We start from the raw sequence: 26,133 nt of genomic DNA on the forward strand, positions 1-26,133 counted from the left end.
AGGCTTGTATTATCTAATTGTACTCTTTCAACAACCACTCGTCCCGGGCCGCCTGGGTGGCTCAGTGGGTTAAGCCTCTGCCTTCGGCTTGGGTCATGATCCCAGGGTCTTGGCATTGAGCCCTGCATCAGGCTCTCTGTTCAGCAGGGAGCCTGCTTCTTCCTCTCTCTCTCTGCCTGCCTCTCTGCCTGCTTGTGATCTCTATCAAATAAATAAAGTCTTTAAAAAAAAAAAAAAAACACCACTCGTCCCTGCTAACCTGGGAGAAAACTCACTCTGAGAGAGAATCTCATCCAAAGCCACACAACTAGGAAGTGGTGGTCAGAACCTACACTCGGGCTCCCTGACGCCACTCCAGCAACCCCTCCACGCACTAGCCACGCAGTAGCCACACACAAACGCACTGAAGACCACCAGAAAAAGGTCAAATTTATGTTGTAGTAGAAAATAGTCTCTAGAATATTAAATTTGAAAACTGGAAACAATATGAATACATTTCTAGGCTTGGTTCCGAGCACTGAGGAAGTCAGCATGTGCATGTGGGGAGTGACAAGAGGTTCAAGAAGGCCACCTTCAAGCCCAAAAGTCTCTCCTCCATATCCCTTCCACATCCTGACAGCAGACACCCCTGAGCATGGAAATCCCAAAGGCCTTGACCCAGGAGCCTCAGCTAACAGGCTATCTGGGACAGACAAAGGGAGGGAACAAGAACAGGGGGAGCAGGGGCAGGTGCCTTGGACAGGGGTTGGAGGCTGTCACGTGGGTAGATCAGTTTGGGTGGGGACCCCTGGGCTCCAGGTGGTCTGCCTCTGCTCGCCGACTTCACGAATGGCCTCAGCCTCCTCACCCACCCACAAAGGAGGAGGAGTGGGTATTCATGACGCAGGGACAGTCATAATCGCTTCTCCACACAGACTACGCCACTGGTTCACACCAGGGCTCCAAGGGGCCTGAGGAAGTCCTACTCTGCTTCCTCCAAACAATGCTGAGTTCTCCTGGGACCGGTCTCATGAGAAGACACGTATAGTATAGACGTCCTTGTCCCGCTCCCCAGAGGGACCATGTGTCAGTCCGGTGCACTGATAAAAGCGAATACACTGGAAACTACAGTCAGATTCCGAACATCCCCAAGGTGGTCATAATCAGACTCTATTAACTTCTATGCTCCACCTCAAGCCGGATCATCGGCAAAAAGCCCTCCTGAAGCACACAGTAGCATCAAGCTCCCTCGTTAGATGATTTATTCTGAGCTCCTCATAGTAACCTATGTTACTGCTCCTTTTAAAGTGGAAAACACTTCCTTTCGGGAAGCCAAAGGCAAGCCAGGGAAACCATCCATGGAATCTACGGAAGGCTGCCTCTGCTCTCCATGACCTGACCAGATGTTCCCTGGCATCTGCAGGGAGGGTTGGGGCAGACACCGCCCCCCCGCCCCAGCCAGGCCTTCTCCTCCCCAAGCCAACAGCCAGCACCACCTCATCGGGACACCCTGCCTGGGACACCTGGGACACCTTGGACTCCCATGCCTCAGACCTCAGCCTCCTGCCCAGGTCCCGCCATTTCCACGGGGCCACAGCCGGGCCTCTGGGCTCTGGCACTACCCACTCCACCTGCCACCCCTCCTCTCTACCCGCCCTGCCTGAGCACCCTGCTCCCAGCTAGTGGGCCGGGACCAGAGCCCACACTCTGTGCTCCCACACACGGTGGGCTGGCCAACACCTCAGCAGCCTCCTGGAACCCAGACGTCTGAAAGGCTTTCTGTGCGGCTTTATGACCACCTGCTTCCTTACATGACAGGAAAACACGAACACCTACGTGACCCCATAGTCATTAAATGCAGCCCTGCCATATGAAAGGGAACAGGACGTAGCTCCTGACTGAACCAGAGACCAGAAACAGGCTCAGCTCTTCTCACGACAGCAAGCTTTTTTAGACATGCTGCTAAAAACTCACCATTTCCAGATCTCCGTCAGCAACCGCTCTTAAGAGTTTTTCTACCTTAAGTAAAGGAAAAACAATGTTAGGAGTAACAGAAAACCCAGAAGCTCTCATCTGTCTCGGTCTGTGGAGTGTTAACACCTCATTCAGCATCTTGCAAGCACATCTCTGACACTGTCCGGCTGGGCCGTCTGGCTGGGCCGTCCAGCGGGGCGCCAGCGCGTACCGAACCCAGCTTCCCCTGACGCCTGGGGCGTGATCTGGTAATGTGGCCAAGGAAGACGCCAGTCACTGCGAATGAAGCACAAGCCTACAGGGTCACGTGTACTCAGCCCTCATCATCTGACAGCTAAGAGCATACCAGGAACCATGCCAGGGCTCTCTCAGACCCTGGAACGTGTCTCCTGGCTTTGTCTCCTGTGCCGTCGCGTTCAAGCTAAGCTCTTCGGGCCCTCCAAGTGCAGGTCACAGCTCGGGGGTGGCAGGGGACGAACGCCCTGCACAGAGGCAGGGAGGTTCCCCGTGCACAGGGGAACAGGCAGAGGAGTGTGGCCTGTTCATAGGATGGTCTGCTCTGTGGGCTGACGCTGGATGAGCTCACAGACAGGTTAAATGGAGAAGAAGGGAAAAAAAAAACAGGCTATAAACTACTTTTCACAGAACACAACATGTTGGCAAGACGTCAGGACGACCATCATTCAGGCTGACAGGGATGCTTACGCAGTGGAACGTAAGGGCGGAGAACTGAGTTTGTAAAATGATCATAGATCTGAAGACCCACAGGTGACTTTCCTTAGACTTCTTCTAGAAGACACCCCTCTCTCCCTCTGTCTCACACACACACACTATCCCCCAAGCAAAGAGCTGCTTCAGGAGCCTCACATTCAAGGAGTAGGGTGAGAACTCCTGGCTGGGCTCCCCTCCGGGCCACGCCCCACACGCTGGCCCAGTAATGGCAGTGGAGGCCCACTGGGAAGCCCTCATCGTGCGTGGCTCTTTAACCAGTCGCCTCGACACAGGGCTGCCCTCGCAGCCGCCCTCCCATCTGGGATCCTCACCTCTCTGTAGTCCTTCTTGGGCTCCTCCTGTCTGGAGCTCACCAACGCAGAGGAGAAGCTGGAGGTGGAGGAGGCCTGGCTGATGGAGTCCACAGGATGCTGAGGGGACTGCACGGGGACCTGCGGCCACGGGACCCCAACAGGAGAAGAGCCTCGTGAGGGCCAGAGAGCAGGCCGCGGTCTCCGGCGGGGCCCCCAAGCCCAGCCCCATTCACTCACCTCTGAAGACTTCCTCCTTCTTTCCAAGGGCAGATGATGGGCTTCCATTATTGACAGAATCTAGGAGGAGAAGGGGACATGAAAAATACTGAGAAAGGTTGCCAGAGTAGTGTCACCCATTCGTCTAGCTGCCTGTCCATCTCCTCCGAAGGTCACGCAGCCCCACCACACCCCTGGAAAGACGGAGAAACCAACTCCCGAGTGGGTGGAAGCTCCTACAGGACCACACGGAGCAAGCGGGGGCTTCCTGTAGCCACTCCACAGGCCCCACTGTCCAACAGGAGCTGGGGCTTCCCGCGATGGGCTCAGAGGACAAGGGAAGCCCAGGCGCAGAAGGTGTCCCCAGACAGTGTAACCTTCCCACTGGCGGCCCGGGGTCTTGAGCAGGAACAGCTCAGAGCTGGGCCAAGAAGGCGGTTTGCTCTCTGCTCTGCCTGTCTCCCTTTGGAAGGAGCCTCTCGGAGAAGCCACCACGGCGGAGGTGCCTCTGCTCCTCACAGACACCTCAGGCCAAGCGTGACACCACCCCAGCCCGTCAGCTGCAGCTGCTCCGAAGCCGAGACCCTGCAAGGGCCTGGGGAACGGGGCGGGGGCCCACCCGGGGTGAGCAGCAGGGCTTTGCACCTTGACTGATGGCCGCTGTGGACCTCGTGCTGTGTTCGGAGGACACACACAACATAGTACTACTGCTCATGACAGAAAGAGGGTGGGAGGAAACACCTGGACACGACGGGCGCATCCATGGCACGGGTCACAGAGCGGGTGTCACGGGCGTGTACTCGTCCCCAAGCTCCCTGAGTCGCACACATTAAATAAGTTCGGCTTTTTGTGCATCCATCATATCTCAATAAATGGGTTAAAAGACAAAAACTGCGCTCCTCGAAAGAGATGTGAACACCTGGAGAGAAGCCCGTGGAACAGAGCTGGGAGCTCTAAGAGCGGCCGGTAAAATGTCACGAGGGAGACGGCAGAGCCGGTGTGAAGGGAAAGGGCCGGAGGCTGGCATCAAGATGACATCTCTCGTGTGGGACGCACAACCACCACACGCGGGACATGGTCCGATGGCCTCGGGCTGGCCACGCTTCTCCGGGGACATCCCCTGGGCTGGAGTGGCTGCGGGAGGCAAGGCACAGAGAACCGGCCTCTGCACACAATCCCCCCGCCCCGCTCCCCACCCGCTAATGAGCGGAGCACTTTCACGACACGCTGCCAGGCCCTGATGTGGCTCCAGAAATCACCAACAGGAAAGGACTGATTCATTATGAGAAACCGTACCCAACGACGATCAGAACTGGCCAGAAGAGAAGGCACTTCGGAGCTGAAGACGGAAGTAACAGGAAGACAGACTGCTGCTTCCACGCCGCAGGCCCCGTCCCCGCTTCTCTCCACCAGAGCCTCTGCCATGTTCCCTCCCCCGCCACGCCACATGCTCTGAAACCAACTGCACTTAGGGGCCAGGGCCAACCCTTGTGGGAGCAGCTCTTGGAACAAGACTGAGAAAAACTGCTGGTAAAGCTGAAGATAGTATAAATAAGTAAAAACCCACAGACGACCAGATCCCAACTGCAGCAGGAAGGGCACAGGCCAAGTTCGGGCCTCAGGCACTAATGCATGCTTGTCCAGCACGGCCAAGACCCAGTCTTTGGACATTGATTTTTTTTTTTTTTTAAGTGATACTGATGCTCTGAGATGAAAACAAAGCTACCTTTGAGTTTAGTGCACACTTGAGCGGTGTTTCTTTCAGCCTGTTCTGGATGTCCGTGGGTGCTCCGTTTTGTAACAGCGTCTCTATGATGCCTTGGTAGCCCCAACGTGCAGCTATGTGTAGTGGCGTGTCCCCTTTCTCGTTACCGATGTCTAGTCTGCATGCCTGCACGTCGTAGTAGACCAAGGCCTTCACACACTGCAAAGAAAATGGGAAATACCACCCGTAAGTCGCATGCCGTGCCGCAGGCATGTCTGTGGACCCCACAGCCTCGGTCTGCACCGCACTTTCATCCAGGCTCCTCTCAGCAAGCGAACGTGCAGAAATGAAAGAGACGGACCTCAAGGTTACCTCCTCAGGACACATCACTTTTTTGCAAACTGTCCATCAGTAAAAAAAGGCTGAATAAATTGTGATATATCCAGCTGCAGAAGGGAATGACCACAGCATGTCAGTGGAGACGGCTGTCCCCTGCAAGGCCCGCTTGCAAGGCCGGCCCCTGACCTGCAATGTTCGTCAGGAGCTTGGATTTGCAGAACGGCTCGCTGTGTCTAAGTCGTTGAACAACATGGGTTAGGCTGAACACCTGCTTTCCTTCTAGGAGTCTGAAAGTTTGGCGTGTGGTAGGCCTGGGTGTTATTTACGTGACCAGCTTCCAGTAAAAATCCTGGGCCCTGAGTCCCTACAGAGCTTTCCTGGTTGTCAACCCATCATATTTGCTGTTAAACTCACTGCTGGACAAACTGAGGATGTCCTGTACGTCTCCTGGGGAGTGGACACTTGGAAGCTTGCATCTGGCTTTCTCTGGACTTCTGTGCACCTTTTCCCTTTGGTGACTGTGCTCTGGGTCCTTTGGCTATTGTCCGTCAGAGCCGTGGGACTGCATGCTGAGTCCTATCAGTCGTCCCCCGCAAAGCACTGAACTAAGGGGTGGTCTCAGGGACACAGACGCAACACACACAACAGATCACTGTGTCGTGACGAAAGGACGGGCTGGGGCTATGTTTACTGACCCCCGCAGGGTTTCCATGATGTACCATCAAGGAAGAAAGTGGTTTTATAAAGATGGGGAGGGTACGATTTCATTTTTCCACAACCACCCCTAACGCAGCCTCAGGCTTGGGTACGTGTAAACCCACCCCAGTGTTACCACACAGAGAAGATGGGAGAGGGAGCGGTCAGGACAAAATCACATACACACAGACACACACGCACACACACACAGTTGGCTGTTAAGGGGAAACAGAAATGATGCAATCGTCACGATTACTATAAAAATATAAAAAGTAAAAACTGAAGGTGAACAAAGGTAAGAACCAGATGGCAGCAGGCAGTGAATGAAAATGATTTTAATTTCAGGGTACGCTAACGGGCAATTCGTGTTTGGATTTCTGTTATTTTAGCGGAGCAGCTGTAGTAAATTTAAGGCTTTTTTAATTAAAAAGAAATTACACGCCAAATGTTCCAGTAACGATCAACATGAAGCACGACATTCAACCAAGCAGACGTTCACATCTCCCGGCAAGCGAGGAAGTGGGGAACCCGGCCACCCCGGGCACAGAGGCGTCACTTACGTCTTCGTGGCCGTAGGTGCACGCCAGGTGGAGAGGCGTGTTGCCGTTGTTGTCCTGCACCTCGGGGCTGGCTTTGTAGTGCAGGAGCAGCAGCTACCGAAAGAAGAGAGTGCGCAGGTGAGGCCCGTGCTTCCTCGGGCGGCGCGGCCCAGAGGCTCACAGGGGAGGTCACACCTTGCCACCTGCAACCTTAGTGACCTACGCTACAATTAAAGTTCCACCCTCATGCTCATCCTTCCCTTTAAAACGTGGAGAGATTAAAGAACAAGGCCCACAGCCCCACCCCCCCCCCCCAAAACCGCCCCCGCGTTTCACATCTACGCCGAAGGGCTCTGTCCAGTGGGCCCACAGGGAGGTGCCGTGGCCTAAGACACGTGGCCCACCCTGGGAGGCTGCAGCAGGGCCAGGTTGCAACGCAAGAGCGTGACCATGATGCAGCTGCGCAGAGCCGGGCTCCTGGGAGCACGGGCACGGGGATGGCACCCCGCTCACCGTGACACTCTGATAGCCCTTCTGGCAGGCGAGATGCAGGGGGGCAGAGCCGTGATAGTCCGTGGCGTTCACCATCGCGCCTCTGGAAACCAGGAGGTCAATGAGGGATGCCTGCCCTGCAGAACAGAGGGGTTTTGCAACGGAGAAGGAAAGAGCAGGGGCTCTCTGAACCCTAAACCTGGAGTCCCATTATTTTGCCCTCTTATTCTCTGGCAGGGGACACACCAGAAGTGTCTTTCCCCTTAAGAGGAACCTGAGCTAACATCAAGTCAGACTCTAGATTCAGGACACTCTGGGATAGACCCCCCCCGCCCCGCCACTGGCCCTCTGGAGGGGGCTTGGCTCTGGCCCACCTTTCAGGAACAGAAGATAGGGGAAGGGAGTCTTAGATATCCACAGAAGAGTCCACAGTTCCTTAGTTCACAGGATGGAATACTGTGCAACCGCTAAAAAAATAGCAAAGGCCCTGGGCATAGCCCATGACATGGGCCCTTCCAGCCCTGACTCCGCCGCCCTCTGTCAGTCAGGCCTCTGCTGGGCCACCCCTGGCTCCATCCCTTTAAGGCAAAGTAGCCCAACCATAGACCAACCCAAGACCACATACCACAGAGGGCAGCCACATGGAGCGGTGTGTGACCCCTGTCATCTCTGGAAAATGGAGTGACAATGGAGGGATCATTCAGCCTCCTAAAAGAGGAAGAAGAGGGGGGACACCTGGATGGCTCAGTTGGCTGGGCATCCAACTCCTGATTTTGGCTCAGGTCTTGATCTTGGGGTTGTGAGATCAAGCCCAGCATTTGGCTCATGCTGGGCATGGAGGCTGCTTAAGATTCTCCCTCTCCGGGACGCCTGGGTGGCTCAGTGGGTTAAAGCCTCTGTCTCCGGCTCAGGTCATAACCCCAGGATCCTGGGATCGAGCCCTGCATCGGGCTCTCAGCTTGGCAGAGAGCCTGCTTCCCCTCCTTCTCTCTCTGCCTGCCTCTCGCCCTGCTTGTGATCTCTGTCTGTCAAATAAATAAATAAAAATCTTAAAAAAAAAAAAAAAAAGATTCTCCCTCTCCTTCTGTCCCTCCCCACCCCTACTACTCTCACTCTTTCAAAAAAAAAAAAAAAAAAAAAGAGAGAGAGAGAGAAAGAGAGATGGAAAATACAGAAAAATACACCCTAGGAATGGCAGGGAAAAGCCTCTCCCTTCCAGGCTGGACATGCCAGAGTCCTGGGGCTAGCAGACCCATCTCAGGTCTGCTAGCCCCAGACCCAAGCTGGATCTCTTCAACAGTGTCCCAAAGCTCATCCAGGCCCTGCTCAGTCTCCTGCAGGGTGAGGCATCTGGTTCCAGCGTCCCTCCCCTACCCATCCCTGTAGGCTCTGACACCCAGCAGAACAGCCCAACAAGGGGAAGGGAAACCACAGCAAATTAGTGGAGACATCTCCCCAGGCCTGCACCTCCCGCATGCCACACACTGAGCCTCCGTGGGGACCCTCTTACCCGGAGACAAGTTTCTCACAGTCATCACAGAAGCACAGAGGGTGACACATCCTTTGGACGGCATCTTTATCTTGGTCATCTTGGCTCAAAAGTCTCTCCACTTCTTTCTGGTTACCCGCCGCTATGTGCTACAAAGGGACGTCAAAAATACTATCAAAGTGAAGGAATTCTTCTCTTCTTCAGGCGTGAATGTTTGGAGCCTCCTTACAAAAACACGTATCTGGGGGCGCCTGGACGACATGACTGGCTCTCTGGGATGTATTCTGAAATAATCTGGGCGGACACGGAAAGCAGGTCGGGGATGGAGACAAAACAGGACAGAGATGGCCACGTGGCTGTGCATTTATATTCTCTACTTCTGCAAATGCTATAAATCATCCGTAGCTTAAAACGACAACAGGACAAAATTCCCAAAGCAATGGTGGGGGAGGATCATGCTTCCTAGAACCTCAGGGTGGACACAGGCTCCTCCCTAGAACACGCCTCCGTCCCGTCCTCTTGGGTCCTAACAGAGCCTTGGTTTGGGGGGAGCAGAAATGGCTGCATTAGCAAAAGAGCCCATCAACAAACAAGGCTACGGTGCAGAGCTCAGCAGGATGTGTTCCTCTCGGGGAGCGAGATGCTTTGGGGAACATGCTGCCCTGGCCCTCACCTAGCCCTCGCCGACCACCCGGGAGGGCACCTCGCTAGCCTCCCAGGGGTCGGTCACATCTGAGCAGGGAGCCGCTGCACGCTGAGCTCTCGCCCTGGCACGTGCTCCCATGAACGTTGGCAACACGGGTCCCCGGAGCCCAGGAGAGGCATCAGCTCTACTGAGACCATCCAGGGGGGCACCTCGGAGCAGACCCTGACGAACAGGTGGAGAGAGGAAAGCCCGGGCACAGGGCTCCAGGCGTGCTGTCCCTCTCGGCCACGGCACAGCACACCTTGGGGGAGATGCACAGACGTCAAACCCAGCACCCCGACCACCCTCTCTGACCACCAACGTGAACTTCCATGTTGAACCAAGCACATCCCCCTGATGGATGCTGGAAAGAGCTTATGGAAAGCTGGAAAGATGTGGAAAAACGAAACATCCCTCACGCGCCTGTGCCCTCAAGGGACGTGCCGGTTTCTTACCTTAAACAGACAATCAATGGGAGTTGAAGTCATCTGAGACAGTAGGCTCATTCTCTGCTTCAGGAACAGTCGGTCACCAAATCCCTCAGACTCCTGCAGGAAAAGCCCAATAATCTGTTTTATCAACTTGTCACAACATGTCCGTGAAGACCCTTCCACACGGAGAACCTGGGAGCAGTCCTGGCTACTTCCTCACAGAACATGGTCGGCAGAGCCTCTCTCCCTGGGCCAGAGAGCAGATCCTCACTGGGCTGGGCAAAGCGCTTCCCGTCTGTCCCCCCAGGAAGCAGCTGCTTGATGGGGGGTGGGGGGGTGTCTGGGGTCACGCTGCCTCTGTGCACGCGTGGAATGTGTCATCACTCAGTGTGGAATGTAGCACGTTCACACCAACCTCCTCTAGGCAGAAGCCTGGTTTGCCCTGGCCTCCTCCTCTCAAACCACTGCTCTACAGCCTGCAGAGCCCTAGCCCCTGCCACTTTATCTGGGCATAAAGAGAGGACAACCATCTGTTCTAGATTTCCCAGTGTCACCCAGCAGGAGAGAGAGAAGTCTTGCTTTCTGAACATTCTTACTAAAATAGCAGATGAAGCTGCTGCCTTCAGCTCAGGTCATGATCTCAGGGTCCTGGGATAGAGCCCCACATCTGGCTCTTTGCTCAGTGGGGAGCCTGCTTTTCTCTCTCTCTCTGCCTGCCTCTCTGCCTACTTGTGATCTCTCTGTGTCAAAAAAATAAATAAAATCTCAGTTTACTGAAGCCTCTGCCTTCGGCTTGGGTCATGGTCCCAGGGTCCTGGGATGGAGCCCTGCATCGGGCTCTCTGCTCAGCAGGGAGCTGCCTCCCCCTCTCTCTCTGCCTGCCTCTCTGCCTACTTATGATATCTGTCTGTCAAACAAGTAAATAAAAATCTTTAAAAAAATAAAAATAATAACATAAAATAGCAGATGAACAGGGCCACCCTTCCCGAATCCCATAATACACTGGAGTCACCCCTAAATAAGAAACCCAGGTCTTCGTGTTACAGGTAATGTTTACTTAAATACACAAATCTAAAAATGCATCCTTCTCTACGAAATAATTCCTAGCGAGACAGTTCAACACTTCGCCCAACCACCTGTAACTTGACTGATGACAAATGAACTTCCTCAAAAAAGTCTCCGTGGGAGGTAAGGGCGGCTTCTACCCCCAGCCAGCTGCTGCCGGAAGAACTCACTGAACCCTGACAAAGGTATGGGATAAGGCCCATTACAGCTAAGTTCTGACGCAGAGATCCAGCTAAAGACAGGGCCTGGGTGGCACCTCAAGGGACGGCCCCTTTCTGGGGTCCTCTGTCGGCACGGTCCCTCACACTAGCAGCCCTAAGAGCGTTAAACACACACCAGCCCCTCAGAATGAGAGCCCGTTTGCTGCCAGCTGCCAGTTGCTATATGAAGCTCTAACAACACGTTTTACTCAGTGATTTGCAGTCAAGCAGATTAGGGTCAGGGAAATGTGAAAGACACTATCACGCTGGTAAATGTGGGGTTTCCTTCCTCCACTCTGGGTGACTATATGAAGAGCAATGATGAAGAAAGGCAAGTCCTTGGGGCCTGAACCTTCAAGGAGAAATGACCTACTGGAAGAGACAGCATTTCAGCTCAGATCTATCTGGGAGGGGGGTATATATTAGTTATGAGAAACCCAGTACAGTGAGAAAGACCAGAAGCCCACAAAGCTAGAACAGAGAAGGGAACCGATTCTTTCAAGGTTTTCCCTGGTTTTTGATCTACAAAGGTTAAACTAGCATCATCCCACTAATGCTCATTTTCAATAAGTTAGTCTTTATTTACAAGACTTCTAAGTCTTTAAGCTTAAAAAATGCATATATGGTCACCTCAGGTACAATTAGATATTAAGGGGGGAAATTTCTGTGAAGCTACGTCACAGTACATAAAGAGGCAACAGGAAGACAAAATTTGATTTACTGATATTGAGTCCTGACTGCTCTCCAGAAACGTCACCTGCTGTGCGGAGAGCCACCTGAGCTCTTTCCCCAGGAAGGGACACGGACACATCACACTGGCCTCACACCTTCCAAGACAGAACTGCACTGGGACAGGAAGCCAGTCAGCAGCTAAGGCTGACCAAGGCCAAGGCAGAACCTCAAGGCTGGCATCACAAAAGGAAGCCATGACACCTGTTCTGTCAACACAGGAAAGAGCATCTCTAAGGCCTGGAAGGCAGGACCAGGACCAGGGGGAGACACCTCAGACAAGAGGGGCACAATGGGCGGTGTCCCCACATTGCCCACAGAAGCCATCCACGCAGGATGCCCTGGAGAACCAGGAAATGAGACACCCAGATGCGGGGGTGTTGGAAAAGCAAGCTCAGGACAGGCGTACCAGCTCATGCTTCACAAAGGCACCTCCAAACCCTCTAGTTCATTCTTGGAAACTCCTAGCAAGAGGTGAAACATACAGCATCACCTTCAGTGTAGACAAGACATGGACAGAAACGGAAGAGATATGGACTTGCCCAAGGGCAAATACAAATACAGGGCTTGAACCAGCACCAGCACAAGAGGGGCCACCCCTCAAAGCCTCCCCAATCCAGGGGCGCCTGGCTAACTGTCGCTGAAGCTACATCAGTCTCAATATCGGGATTGTGAGCTCTGGCCCCATGGTGGATGTCGAGGTTTCTTAAAAATAAAATCTTAAATAAATAAATAAGTAAAAAAGAAAAACCAAAACAACTCCTCCAATCCCACTCCAGATGTTGTTTGAAGTCAAAATGGGTGTGGGAAGCCGACTGGTGCTGTGTGGTCAGCCACCTCCTTCCACTCTGATCAAAGGCTCCAAGTGTTAGCTGTCTACAGGCCACAGAAAGCAGGCAAGCAGGATGGCCAGCAAGGGAATGGCAACCCCTCCCTCCAGGCGACAAGGGCCGCCCTTGAACCCATCGAGAGGCATCAGGCAATTCCTACCACCAGCCTACATGCCAATAAGAGGAGCATAATCTCAAATTTCAGTTAAAAATACAATTGGAGAGGGGCGCCTGGGTGGCTCAGTCGGCTAGGTGCCCGATTCTTGGTTTTGACTCCAGTCATCATCTCAGGATGGAGCCCTGTGTCAGGCTCCTCACTCACCGTGGGGTCTGCTCAACTCTTTCCCTCCCCGTCTCTCTGTTCCTCCCCCTGCTCATGCACACACTCTCTCTAAAATAAGGTGGGCTGGGGCGCCTGGGTGGCTCAGTGGGTTAAAGCCTCTGCCTTCGGCTCAGGTCATGATCCCAGTGTCTTGGGATCGAGCCACGCATCGGGCTCTCTGCTCAGCGGGGAGCCTGCTTCCCCCTCTCCCTCTCTGCCTGCCTCTCTGCCTACTTGTGATCCCTATCAAATAAATGAATAAAATCTTAAAAAAATAAAATAAAATAAAATAAGGAGGGCACACACTGGGTGTTTTATGCAACTAATGAATCACTGAACACTACACCAAAAATTGATGATATACTATATGCTGGCTGACTGAATTTAAATTTTTAAAAAATTTTTAATTAAAAAATAAATAATAAATGAATAAATAAATAAATAAAATCTTTTTTAAAAAGTTGTATAGGCACCAAAACGTTAATAAGTCATCCCCGGGCTGGTGAATTTGAGAGAGGTATTTTTTGTCTTCACTGCAAGTGTATACAGCTGTCCCTCGAACAACAGAGGTCTGAACTGCACGGGTCCACTTGGAGGAGGACAGACACAGTACATTCCTCAAAATGCAATGTTTTCTTTCTTATGACTTCCTTAATAACATTTTCCCCCAGCTGACTTTATTCTAAGAATACAGTATAGGATACATATAATAAATCCAGTATGTGTTTCTCAACGATTTATGTCATCAGGACTCTGGCCAACAGCAGGCTCCTGGTAGCTAAGTTCTTGGGGGATCACAAGTTACACACAGATTTTCAACCATGTGGAGGGTCAGCAACTTTAACCCCTGCATTGTTCAAGGTCAACTGTATACTGTAAATATTGCTTATAAGCAAGGATTAGTCTCCCAAGCAGAAAAACAAAAAACAAAAAACTATTCTTTTGGGAAAAAGAGTGTAAAATGCTATATACAGTAGAATTTAAATCATGTGAAGTGCACATAGATGGGAGAAAGATGGGAAAACACATAAAGATTTTAATAACAAATGATTTCACCCAAGTGCACCTATCTGGGCAGGCCTCTGGTTTTTTCCAGCTGTTTTAACTTATCATTACTTGGGGAGATTCTAAGATCGAGGGAATGCTCAGTCCTCAGAACTCCTGGTGTGCAATACAGGAATCTCTTCACCTTATTACTTCCAATGCTGCTGAAATTCTGCGCATACTGTCACATTTGGCCAGCCATGCGATCTGGGCGTAAGATCTCACATGTCACATAGAAATACAAGTGCCTCCCCTAAGGAACGCTCACCAAGAAAATCATCATGAGGCTGGTGAGTCCTAAAACTGCATGATGTCAATAATCCCATCACTTGCCTAGATCTCCAAACTCATGGTTTCTAGCCTCTCCCTTCTGCCTATGTGCTTTTTTTTTTTTGAGGATGGCAATGACTGACAAAGCAGACCTTTAACTGTGAATCCCAGCCATATTCTGCCAACTTGCACCCCCAACTGGGTGCTTGATGTTTCAGGCTGCTGGTTCGCTGTCAAGCCCCACAGTCCTTAGACAGCAAAGACCCCGGTTCTTGGGAGACCATTTAAGAATCCACCCCCCTGGGGCGCCTGGGTGGCTCAGTGGGTTAAGCTGCTGCCTTCGGCTCAAGTCATGATCCCAGGGTCCTGGGATCAAGCACCGCATCGGGCTCTCTGCTCAGCAGGGAGCCTGCTTCCTCCTCTCTCTCTGCCTGCCTCTCTGCCTACCTGTGATCTCTGCCTGTCAAATAAATAAATAAAATCTTAAAAAAAAAAAAAAAAAAGAATCCCCCTCCCCCGGGGCGCCTGGGTGGCTCAGTCAGTTAAGCATCTGCCTTGGGCTGAGGTCATGATCTCAGGATCCTGGGATCAATCCCCGCATCGGACTCCCTCTCCCTCTGCTGCTTCCCCTGCATGTGCGCTCACTCACTCTCTCTCAATCTCAAATAAATAAATCTTGAAAGAAAAAAAAGAAGAACCACCCCTCTCCACCTGCCAACCTCAGAACCCTACCAAAGGTGCCCAGACACCCACAAAGGAAGGCCAGGGCAGGAGGGATCTTACGGGCGGCTTAACGGAGAGGCTTCCTTGACGAATATATTCGATCGCAGCCTCAATCGAAGTCAGGCAGTACCCCAATTCATCTTTTGCTGAGCTGCTGAATCTGAAGTTTTTGATGTAACTCAAATTTGCCATCCTAACAAAAGGAAGAAAAATATTTTCACTGTTGTGGACCCAATTCACACATCTCCAGGAACAGCGCTAAGGGCGTGAGTGACTGAAGTCAGTTAGCTCCAGGAGCTCTGACGCTGCCCACTTAAGCCCTGGAGCACGTAAGTAAAACTTCTTGGTCCTTTCCTGAAGTATGCCAGTTTTGAAAAAGCTGACTACTGTAAAGTGAACCGGGGGCTCCCGTCAGAAGAGGATGGGCTTTGGAGCCAAACACAGGTGGAGTCGGCGTCCCGCTCAGTCACTGACTAGCTGTGTGTTCCAGAACAAACAACATAAGCTCTCCGGGCCTCAGTTTCCCCACCTGTAAATGGGATGACGGCCACCGTCTGCAGCACAGACACAGCCATGGACTCATAAGGGGCACGCGATTTCCTGGAGTTATGCTAAAACCACCCCGGTACAATGCTGCCATTTTGTAAAAGTATTTTAACAGAAAATATTACCAGTTGGGGATCTCTGTTTTCACAAGCAAATACAACAGGACCGAGAGCAGATCATCAGCACACATGGTCTCCAAGTTAACTGCGGTGGGAGGGGGAACACATGTTCAAAGCCATCATGAGACCAACAAGTACATCAACTCCCCACCATCATCCAACCCACAAAGCCACAATCCAGTAAGACTACGTATCAGGGAGAAGTTCCATTGCACAATCTCCTTGACAGTGTCCTGAACTGATGTCCCATTTGAGGGGAAAGCAAAAGCCCAGCATTCTCAGAACATGTGTAAAAGAAGGAAATTCCAAGCAGACCCCCCTCGCCACCTCCCAGGAGGTTCGAGTCTATGAGGGCAGACACAAGGTGAAGGTGCGCCCACCTCTTTCCTCTCGAGATCATTTCCATTTTATATACTGCCAAGTCTAATGCTCATGTTTAGCTTCTTTTAATTTTTTTCACTTTTAAATTTTAAGGAATCCATTCACATGTCTAAAAAAATCTGAGTAGCACAAAAGAGCAAACTGGGATTTGGTTTCTCCCATCCCTGCTGCCCAATCATCACCCAGAGGTTACTGCTGTTGCGGCCCTCCTAACCTCCCAGAGACAGCCCAGGAGCTCACCACCATGCATACAGACACAGAGCTGCCCCCCCTTTCTGGAATGCCGTTAGAAGTGTACCACACACACTCCCTTTCATTTCACTTAATGCGCTTTGATGATCACCCCCTATCTGCACTCACAGATATGACTCCCCCTTACTTTTTTCTTAGCTTCTTTTGCTTTACTGTTTATAAGGGAAAATTTTAAGCAGACACAAAATTAGGAAGAAGGGTCTAACATACACTTGAACCTTCGTGTCTCCATCACCAACTTGGAACATTTTTAAGATTAAACGTTTGTAATTTTGGCCAAAGAATTTTGTCGCTGGAACACAGCTGCAGAAGGGGCCGGTGAGCACTGTGGCCCTGGACTAAGTGAAGCCAGCAGTGAACGTCCTGATGGGGCCATACACCCACGCCCCAGTGTCATGACAGGTTCAAGAGAACTCATGACAGGAAGTTTAAAGCCAATCATACATATTGTTGTACCTTGGCAAGCTCAGACTTGCACTGTGGACAGTGTCATTCTGGAAACAGGAAGCTACTGAAAAGGCAGGTACTCAAAGAAACTGTGCTGCTTGGATTCTGATCTACAGAGCAGCTGCATGGTGCCCGGGCAGGTATGGGGAAGCCTGGCTGGTTTGAGGTCGCTACTTCTGCGCCATTATTCTCTTGCCCTTATCTTGCCTATCCTACCCCCAGACCCCTGTTGCTAGGCACCCACGCATCAGAACAGACTCTGGGGTGCTGACGCAGGGGTGCTCTGCGACACATCAGCCCATCTGTGTGACCCTTCAAGACGACACTGCTCCTTAACAGACTTTTGCACCTGGACTTAAGTGTCTGTGCCATCATCGGGCCCCTCCCCTGAGCACAAACCTCTCTGGCTGGGAGACTGGGTTATGAGCTGCACCACCTTTTGCAAACAAATGAGCTTCTGCTGTGGGGAGGTGCATTTGTTCAGCTGGGCCAGCTCTCTCTTTGCACGAGGTATGTTGAAGCTGCAAAATAATTCGGAAAGTGACAACTTAAGACCACACTGGGCGGGCCCTTCTTCCCTGATCTAACAGTACACCTCAGATTTACTCTGCTTACAACAAGCCATAGGTAACGACAAACTAAAAGAAAAACTTGGGCTCCAATCAGAGGCAAGACTCAACACCTCTGAATGTCCCATCAAAGAGGCAGGACAGTAGAACATTAGGAAAAAAAAAAAAAAAATCCTTAGCAGGTGCCTGGGTGGCTCAGTGGGTTAAGCCTCTGCCTTCGGCTCAGGTTATGATCTCAGGGTCCTGGGATCAAGCCCCGCATCAGGCTCTCAGCTCAGCAGGGAGCCTGCTTCCCCCCGGCTCCCCCGCCACCTCTGCCTGCCTCTCTGCCTACTTGTGATCTCTGTCAAATAAATAAGTAAAATCTTTAAAAAAAAAAAAAAAAAAATCCTTAGCCCCAGAGTGAGATAGCTCAAAGGGGTTAAAACAGTCTCAACGTAAACACTTCATAATACCAAAGAAACATAAACTAATTCAAAAGCAGGCGCCCATCTAGCAGGTGAGGTGCGTGTCTGTGTGCGGGACCCACCTGGGTGAGCGGTGTGCCCGTCAAGAGACCAGCTGTGCGGAAGCCCCACCCCTCGAGCTCCAGCTGGCCACAAGGGCAGGAGGGGGACCCCTGCCAACCCCAGTCCTTTATCTTGGGTCACAAGGAACTGCACTGCTCCTCGGAAGGAACCGAGTGAAACCAGGGTGCCGTCCCTACGGCTGAGAGCCCTATTTCCAGAAGCAGAGGCCCCAGCGCCCGAGGGGGCCGAGCTCCAGTGGCACACGCTCTTACCTACACTCAGGTTTCACGCCGATGTCCTTCTGCTGAAGATCCTGAAGGCTTCTTGTGATTTTGTTAAAGGCAGCGTCCTAATGGCAGATTTTTAACGAAGCTTCAGATTTCTTACACAGCTAAGAATAAAAGGCTTCTAATGGGGATGATGGGGATTTGGGACATACCTCGCTTGCCTCCATGGTCCCCACATATTTAAAGATCAGATCATAAATATCGTGCTGGACGTACATCTGTGGAATCAACAAACAGACCACAAACAGCCATTCCCAGGGTGCAGAGGGGACAGGAGCCCTGCCCCTCCCCACACCTGCTCCTCTGCCTCCTCTCCCTGCCCTGGCCTGGCTTCTTACCTCCACTGCCTGCTTTAGCAGGTTCATCTGGGCCTCCTGCTTGGCAAGCATTTTCTGCAGGACGAGAAAGTAACGGTAACGTTAAAGACCTTGGACTGGCATGTGAGCAAACTGCAGTTCTCTCTTTTGGAAGTCCTGAAGCTTACCAGGTGAGAGTCCCTCAGAAGTTGCTGGAGGCATTTGGTGTAGAGAGCATTCACCGAGTCCTGTGTAACCCAGAGCAGAGAGACAGGTCACTCAGGACCCAAGGCCCCCAACACAAAACCCAAAATGTGCCACACGTCCTGGAGTGAGAACACATTGCCAGATGTACTTCCCGGGGGACAAGCTTTAAGTCCTGATACAGGCTTATCAAATAAGTTATGTGATTTTTTTTTTTCAACTTTTTAAAGTGTAGATGCATGAAGGGTAAGAGAGAATTTCCCTTGGGATTCATACAGGTGATAACAATATTCATTTTTATACTCTGTCATGTTCAAGTTTTCTCCAGGGGCTCCTACTAGTTTTACTGTTAGAAGGAAACATCTAAACAAGGCTTCCAACAGGGGAGGCAGCAAAGTTTCAGGGTACACTGGGAAGGAGCCCCTGTGTTCTTGAACCGGCCTGAGCCAGGGCACCCTGGCAAAGCAAGACACAGCTACTGACTATGTGTTGACGGAGGCTCTTTCTTTCACATTCTCTGAATGTTCGCTGGAAAGAAGCAATGCTCCTGTCAAATCTCTCTGCATGTCTTCCCAAAAACTCTCTCACATCTTCGATGGTTTTCAGGGTAAACGGATCTGAAGATGTTGAAGGCTCTTCTGAAAAAGAGGCAGTGGGTCAAGCTGGCCGAAGCCTTCCCAGTTTCCTAATGGGGGAAGTACCACATCCTTTGCCCTGTTCCCCCAGGGTCTGGAGCCCCATCTTCCAGCAGAGGACAGGAATTATTTCAAGATACTGCCCAAAAACAGCCTCATTACAGGACAGCTCAGGGTCCAGAGAGCCTGGCCCTCCTGAAGCCCCTTCCGTGGACAAAACAATTTGAGACCATAGGGATGACCTAAGAAGCTCTGGTGAGGAAGCCCAGATTCCTGGCAATACAGGACTCAGAGTACATTCAGCACATTGTTATGTCAATTTCCTGGAACAACTGAAGAATTATTATTTATTAAAAATAATGAGCTCTCAAAGAGACACAACAGCGGGGCTGGGTGGGCAATAATGATGTTAAGAGCTGGCTCTAACATTGAGGCCCAGTGTCAAAGCCAGGGCTGCCACCCTGCACAAACTCCAGTGGGCAACATTCACACAGAGGTCTGTATGAATATCACCTCCCGGAATTGTGTAATGCCCAACCTGTGCAACCATACACAGCAGCCCCCAGTCCCATTGTCTTAGCTCAAGATGACTTTTTGATTAAGCTCTGGGGAATTACTCTAAAGTCAGGCAGGCTTCTAGTGGGCTCTTGAATATTTTATGGGACGTTTATAACAGCTATGTCAGGAGGAAGTTGAACACAGTTCTCCAAATCAGGGGGAAAGGGTTTTCTCCCAGAATACCTGAACTCTCTCTCTTTTCCAAAGGATGGGCTATACACAGTATGCTGAAACTTTCTTCTTTTTCATTGTAGAAAGTTTCTTCAAAGAGAATGGGCACTGAGAGAAGACAGGCGAAACCAGCTCCTAATTTAATCCTGTTTCCTTGTATAAAGACATCCTGGAACAAGAGAACAGTCACTGCAGCAGCAGCCAGCGGTGACTGACGAGTCCCCCTGGCTGGCCCCCGAGAGGGCACTGCTTCTGACCTGCCCTCCTTTGCTTCAGTGGGGCTTTACCGGGGCAGGGGGGCATGAACACTCTTCCATTTCACTTTTTGATACTAAAATGTTTTCTTTCCTCTTTGTTCACACTGTAGCTACAGCTGATCCTTTTTAAATATTGGGACAGAGATGCATTAAGCTGGTCCTTGGGGCCTTAAGAAAACCTGTACCCGGGCGCCTGGGTGGCTCAGTGGGTTAAGCCTCTGCCTTCGGCTCAGGTCATGATCTCAGGGTCCTGGGATCGAGCCCCGCATCGGGCTCTCTGCTCAGCAGGGAGCCTGCTTCCTCCTCTCTCTCTCAGTCTGCCTCTCTGCCTACTTGTGATCTCTCTCTCTCTGTCAAATAAATAAATAAAATCTTTAAAAAAAAAAAGAAAGAAAGAAAACCTGTACCCTCTGGGGAAGGAGGAAGAAGGTCCTCCTGGAATGGCCTGGCGCTGCAAGGAGACGCGGATGGGGAAGGGATGCTGCTGTCCCGGCCACATTCAGCACTCTGGCCACAGCTGGGGTGCCCAGGCAGATGAGATGTGATAAGCCTGACTCCTCTGTTCTCCTTGTAGATTTGGCTTCCCCGAAGAGAACAAACTAACAGTGACTGGCGGGGCGAACAGGGCTGCTGACTCCCCCCCAACCCCCCACCGCCAGGCTGGTGTCTAGGTAACCCCGTGTCCTGTCCTGTCCCTCCTCTCCCCGCACAGGCCCACACAATTCCTGACTGTCAGGTCTGAGGCACTCACCAAATACACCTGGCCCCATGCCAGTTCCGGAGAGGAACAGAACATCCCCCTCCCAGAATCTCTCTACCTCCCCTTAAAAAATAAGAAAATGTGGACCCCAATGTTACCCAAAGGTAACATCCACAATGAGACAGACTGACATCATATGTCTCCAGTCACGACACACGCGGAGTGATAAAACGCCCTCCCGGCCGCGAGAGAACCTCCGAGAACCCCAGGCTGAGGGAGAGTGTACAAAGCAAAGCCGTCCGTGTCATGGAAGACAAAGACAGCCCAAGGACTGCGCCAAGTCACAGGAAACTAAAAACACCAGCAACTGAATGCACTGCAGGACCCTGGATCTAAAAAGACCAAAAAAAATCTACAAAAGGATATTATTTGTATAATTAGCATGATTTGTATGAGGACAGCATGTTGAACAGTTCACTTTCCTGAGTGCGCTCACTCTGAGTAGTTATGCAAGAAATGCATGTTTTAGAATAAAGGGACATAGTGTCTGCAACTCACTCTCACGTTTTCCGAAAAAGTTTCCCAGTGATGTCTTTATTTGCTTCAAATAAAGTTTACTTTGTGCAAAAAAAAAAAAAAAGTTCAGAAAAAGCAGTAATACTGTGGCGGGGAGAGGGGGAAGGGACGGATAAAAACAAATGTGGCCAAAGTGCTTACAGCTGACCAACCAGGGGAAGAGCAGAGGAGAGTTCTTAGGGCTTTCTCTAGGTTTGAGAGGATTTAAAAAGAACGTTTTTTATTTATTTTTTCAGCTTATTTATGTTTTTTTTAATTTTTATTTATTTTTAAAGTTCTTTTCAGTGTTCCAGAATTCATTGTTTATGCACCACACCCAGTGCTCCATGCAATACATGCCCTCCTTAATACCCACCACCAGGCTTACCCAACCTCCCACCCCCCTCCCCTCCAAAACCCTCAGATTGTTTCTCTGAGTCCACAGTCTCATGGTTTGTCTCCCCCTCCAATTTCCCCCAACTCCCTTCTCCTCTCCAGCTCCCCATGTCCTCCATGTTATTCCTTATGCTCCATAAAGAAGCGAAACCATATGATAACTGACTCTCTCTGCTTGACTTATTTCACTCAGCATAATCTCTTCCAGTCCTGTCCATGTTGATACAAAAGTTGGGTATTCATCCTTTGGCTTATTTAAGTTTTAATAACACACCTGTGTTTTTTTTGTTGTTTTGCCTAATTTAAGTTTCAATAACATACTTTTTTAAGAGTGTTTTTTAAAAAGTTAAAATTCACCCCAGATGTCCTGTTTGTGGTCAAGAAACTGATGAGCTCTCAAGAGCACGGGGATAAAACAGGTTTAGCGACAGGACCTCCATGAGATATTCCAGACTCCCTGACTTACCAGCAGGAGGCCCTTGAACTGAGGAACCCCACCCCAACCCTCCCAACCCTCCCCACCCCTCCCCACCCATCTTCCCAGGCAGAGGCCCAGCCAGGCCCTGCTCAGCTACTACCTCCTCTTTCCTCAAAGGTAGGGGGCCCTCCAAACCCCTGGCAACATCAGAGCCATCATTTACCACAGCAGGGACGGGGAGAAACGTGGGACCCCCCTGCCCTCCCCACCGACTCCCAAACACTGAGTGAGGGACCCTGGCTGACCCACAAAGAAAGAAGTGAATACCTTTCCATTTAAGGTCTGGAAGTGTTCTTCCACAGGGATCAAAATGTAGGACTCAAACTGACAAGTGGACTGAATGCTGCTCGACAAGCTTCCCTTGCAGGGCACCAGGACCTGCAAACAGTAGGCAGAGTGAAGAGTGCGGGAGGGGCCACTCACAGCTCCAGCTGGACACCCCCTGCCTGGAATGCTACTGGCAGATGGAACCCAGCGACTAGGGTGACAGACGTCCTGGTGGCAAAGCCACGATTCCCCAACCTGGGCAGAGGCCAGGCATGGCCCCCCTCTAGGCTTGTTCCCACACCCGCTGGGTACCCCTCACCCCCACAGCCAGGTGCCCCAGTCTATTCTCAACAGACTTGGGGACAATTCCAGAGGAAGACAGGGCAGTTTGGAAAGAAGAGAAAAGTCAAACTAAAAAGTCACGTGTAGGCGCCTGGGTAGCTCAGTTGTTAAGCATCTGCCTTCGGCTCAGGTCATGATCCCAGGGTCCTGGGATCGAGCCCCGCATTGGGCTCCCTGCTCAGCGGGAAGACTGCTTCTCCCTCTCCCACTCCCCCTGCTGTGTTCCCTCTCTTACTATGTCTCTGTCAAATAAATAAATAAAATCTTTATTAAAAAAAAAAAAAAGTCACACATAATCCTGCCACCTGAATGAGGAGAAACACTGCCACTTGAAGACAGTTTCCTTCCCTGTCTTTTTTCTCGGCTATTTTTTCTAAGCCTAGTTGCAATTATAGTTTGTAATAGGAGCCACAGAAACAGGGTTTCCTAGGACAGATCCCCACCTCTGCCAAGATATCTGGGGGTGCTAGACTCTATCCTTGGGGCGGGCTCCATCTGAGAGGCAAACAGCTTCTGCACTAGCCCCATTCTACAGATAAGGAAACTGAGGCTCAAGGGAGCTAAGGAACCTGTCGGGGTCTCGCAGCCCTGACACAAACTCCTGCCACCTCCTGGAGCCAGTGCTGGAGGCTCAGCCCCGAGCCCGCTGGAGCTCCCTCTGCAAGGACCCGGTGAATCCCAGCAGCCTTCAGAGCCACTGTCACCCGGGGCTTCCTCAGGCTGTGCGGGAAGAGCAGCTTGGCCTCTCCCCACACAGACGAACAGGCCAGTGTCTCAGAGCGGAAGGAGGGACTTGAGGCTGGAAGAATGTTGACAAAATGGCCTGGCCCCTCCTCAAAGAATCAACATCTCGATCTAACTATCAGTTTCAGGAAGCATCGTGAACAGGGGACCACCATCAGCACCAGCCCCAGGACTGCAATCGGCAAGAGCCAGAACCCAGGGAAACTCTCCAGGAAGACGGACCCAGAAGAACGAACTGCAAAGACACAAAGAAAGAAAACGAGGAAAGCAGAAGATGAAACGAAAAAGCAGTGGAAGACTGTGGAGACGGTTTCCCAAGGCCACCAGTATGTCAACGCTGACCACGCCTCACACCCGGGGCCTCACACCCGGGGCCGCGCACCCCTGTGCACTTCACTTTAGCTCAGCGGCGAGGAGGAAAGACGGACATCATCCGTCCAGTGTGACGTGTGGATCTCCTCTGGGTCCTGCTCTGAACAAACCCCCCGTGAAACGGACAATTGTGAGATGATTTGGGGAATCTGAACAGGGACTAGATGGCGGACAATACTGAAGAATGATTGGGGAAAGTTTTAGCTCTCATTTTGTCGACACTCTTTGTGGCATTGTGGTTACTTTTTTTAAGAGTCCCTATCATTTAAAGACACATTCCTAAGTATCTACAGATGAAACTCTATGACAACCTGACATAATTTTCTGGGATTTGCTTCAAAATAATCCAGTGTCTGAGGGTGGAGAGCAGGAGAGGGCAGAAACAACCTGGGATGGGCCAGCGAATGGATCACAGCTGAAACTGGGTGACAGGTGCATGGGGCTCATTATGTTACCCTTTCTACTTGGATCGTATGTTTGCAATTGAGCTCAGTCACTAGAGCACGCGACTCTCTATCTCGGGGTCATAGTTTGGCCCCCAAGTCTGGCACAGAGATTACTTCTTTTAAAAAAAATCATTCTGGGGCGCCTGGGTGGCTCAGTTGGTTGAGCGGCTGCCTTTGGCTCGGGCTGTGGTCCCAGGGTCCTGGGATCGAGCCCCACATTGGGCTTCCTGTTCAGTGGAGAGCCTGCTTCCCCACTCCCTCTGCCTGCCACTTTACCTACTTGTGCTCTCTCTCTGTCAAATAAAAGAATTAAAATTTTTAAAAATTTAAAAATCATATTAAAATAATTTAAGGGGTGCCTGGGTGGCTCAGTTGGTTAAAGCCTCTGCCTTTGGCTCAGGTCGTGGTCCCAGGGTCCTGGGATCAAGCCCCACATCGGGCTCTCTGCTCAGCGGGGAGCCTGCTTCCTCCTCTCTCTCTGCCTGCCTCTCTGCCTACTTGTCTGTCAAATAAGTAAATAAAATTAAAAAAAAATTTTTTTAATAAAATAGTTTAAATTTTACTAAAAGTGAAACTTAAAAAGGGAGAAAAGATAAAAATAAAATAAAGAAAGAAAAGGTGGGCCTTAATATAAGCCTGAATTGGGAAGCAACCTCCTCATGGCCCAGGGAGTACAGGAAGAAGAGCCTGGGGACCAGGGGGCTAACCAAGGGCACAGGAAGTCCATGAACCAGAACTCAGGGGTGTTTAACACCCAAACTCAGGAAGGCCCAGAGAAGGTCCCACGCCTGCTCTGTGGATGAAAGAGTCGTAACAGACTCCAGTGAGAGACCAGGGACTTCTGAGGTGCTTTGGAGAACCTCACCCCAGCTGTTTAGCTGTCTGCCTCCCTCTCTGCCTCCCTAACTGTCTGCTTCCCTAACTTAAAAGTAAGACTGGCTCCTGCTACACTGTATCCCTATTACCAATCTCACTGCTTGACATTCAGTAGGTGCCCAATCAATGTTTGTTGAGTGAATAGGGATCCTCCAATATCAAGGTCCCCCACCCCCCACTGCCAGTTTTCAGAAAGACAATACTGCCCAGAGCAGTTCTTTGCAAGCAGAGGCCAGCGGCTGGGCTCTCTGGCTGAGAGGGAGGGTGAGGATGCCAGCCCCTGGGACTGGAGTGGAGCTGGGGACTGGAGCAGCTAGGAAGCTGCCCATAGGAGGTGAGGTCAAGTGCAAGTGCCTTTGGGGCTCTCCCAAGACAGTGCTTCAGCCTTCCTGGAGATGTCAGGGGCACTATGGCCTATGTGGAGCACACAAAGTTTGGAGCCTCCGAGTAGACCATAAGTGGGGGATCTGCTTATTTTAAAGCTTAACAATAAAACTTTTCATCCTAGTCCCTTATAAAGAATTCTTCAATAACAGTAAAGGAAAGACAGTAGAACAGAAGCAATAATCAGCATTTGTGACACTACTCCAGGGTCCCCTCCTAACTCCACAGCATTCGGGTGATTTCTGTCCTGACACCCGCCGTTCTGAGAGACCAACGGCCAGCTTCTGGAATTCCCTGAAGTCACACAGCGTTCTCCACTCACCTGTGCAATCCTGGAAACCCGGCAGAGTGCCTGGCTCCTAGCAGATGCTCAACAAATTGTTTGTTGGCTGGATCTATGCCAAACGAATCCTAAGAACTAGAACATGGACCTCAGTGCCCTTAGCTGGCCCATCTAGGTATTGTACTCGAAAGTTCTTTGGAACTTGGAAGACATGCTGACAGGTTCCCAGGCTGCCCTCAAAAGCCTACATACCCCATAATTAAAAGATCAGAACAGGGACGTCTGGGTGGGGCAGTCTGTTGAGCC

The 26,133-nt window shown here is 51.1% G+C and overlaps 1 protein-coding gene across 5 annotated transcripts in view; it reads right to left on the reverse strand.

Annotated features, from left to right (window-relative positions):
- LOC111161438 (ankyrin repeat domain 27) overlaps nt 1–26,133 on the reverse strand; it is a 52,956-nt gene that overhangs the window by 14,249 nt on the left and 12,574 nt on the right. For all 5 annotated transcript variants that reach the window (XM_022525081.1, XM_022525080.1, XM_022525082.1 and 2 more), the window contains exons 3-21: nt 22,381–22,491; nt 19,740–19,896; nt 18,847–19,001; nt 18,348–18,407; nt 18,202–18,255; nt 18,016–18,081; nt 17,849–17,925; nt 16,898–17,019; nt 15,425–15,503; nt 14,814–14,946; nt 9,595–9,687; nt 8,476–8,603; nt 7,591–7,673; nt 6,987–7,102; nt 6,495–6,587; nt 4,921–5,118; nt 3,216–3,275; nt 2,997–3,116; nt 1,954–1,998 (exon numbers count right to left, since the gene is read on the reverse strand). In XM_022525081.1, coding sequence (XP_022380789.1) covers nt 1,954–1,998; nt 2,997–3,116; nt 3,216–3,275; nt 4,921–5,118; nt 6,495–6,587; nt 6,987–7,102; nt 7,591–7,673; nt 8,476–8,603; nt 9,595–9,687; nt 14,814–14,946; nt 15,425–15,503; nt 16,898–17,019; nt 17,849–17,925; nt 18,016–18,081; nt 18,202–18,255; nt 18,348–18,407; nt 18,847–19,001; nt 19,740–19,896; nt 22,381–22,491 — 1,950 coding nt within the window. The remainder of the gene's footprint in view (nt 1–1,953; nt 1,999–2,996; nt 3,117–3,215; nt 3,276–4,920; nt 5,119–6,494; nt 6,588–6,986; nt 7,103–7,590; nt 7,674–8,475; nt 8,604–9,594; nt 9,688–14,813; nt 14,947–15,424; nt 15,504–16,897; nt 17,020–17,848; nt 17,926–18,015; nt 18,082–18,201; nt 18,256–18,347; nt 18,408–18,846; nt 19,002–19,739; nt 19,897–22,380; nt 22,492–26,133) is intronic.

This window comes from Enhydra lutris, unplaced genomic scaffold (genome assembly GCF_002288905.1).
Source record: "Enhydra lutris kenyoni isolate GAN:26980312 unplaced genomic scaffold, ASM228890v2 scaffoldscaffold85, whole genome shotgun sequence".
Classification (NCBI taxonomy): Eukaryota; Metazoa; Chordata; class Mammalia; order Carnivora; family Mustelidae; genus Enhydra; species Enhydra lutris.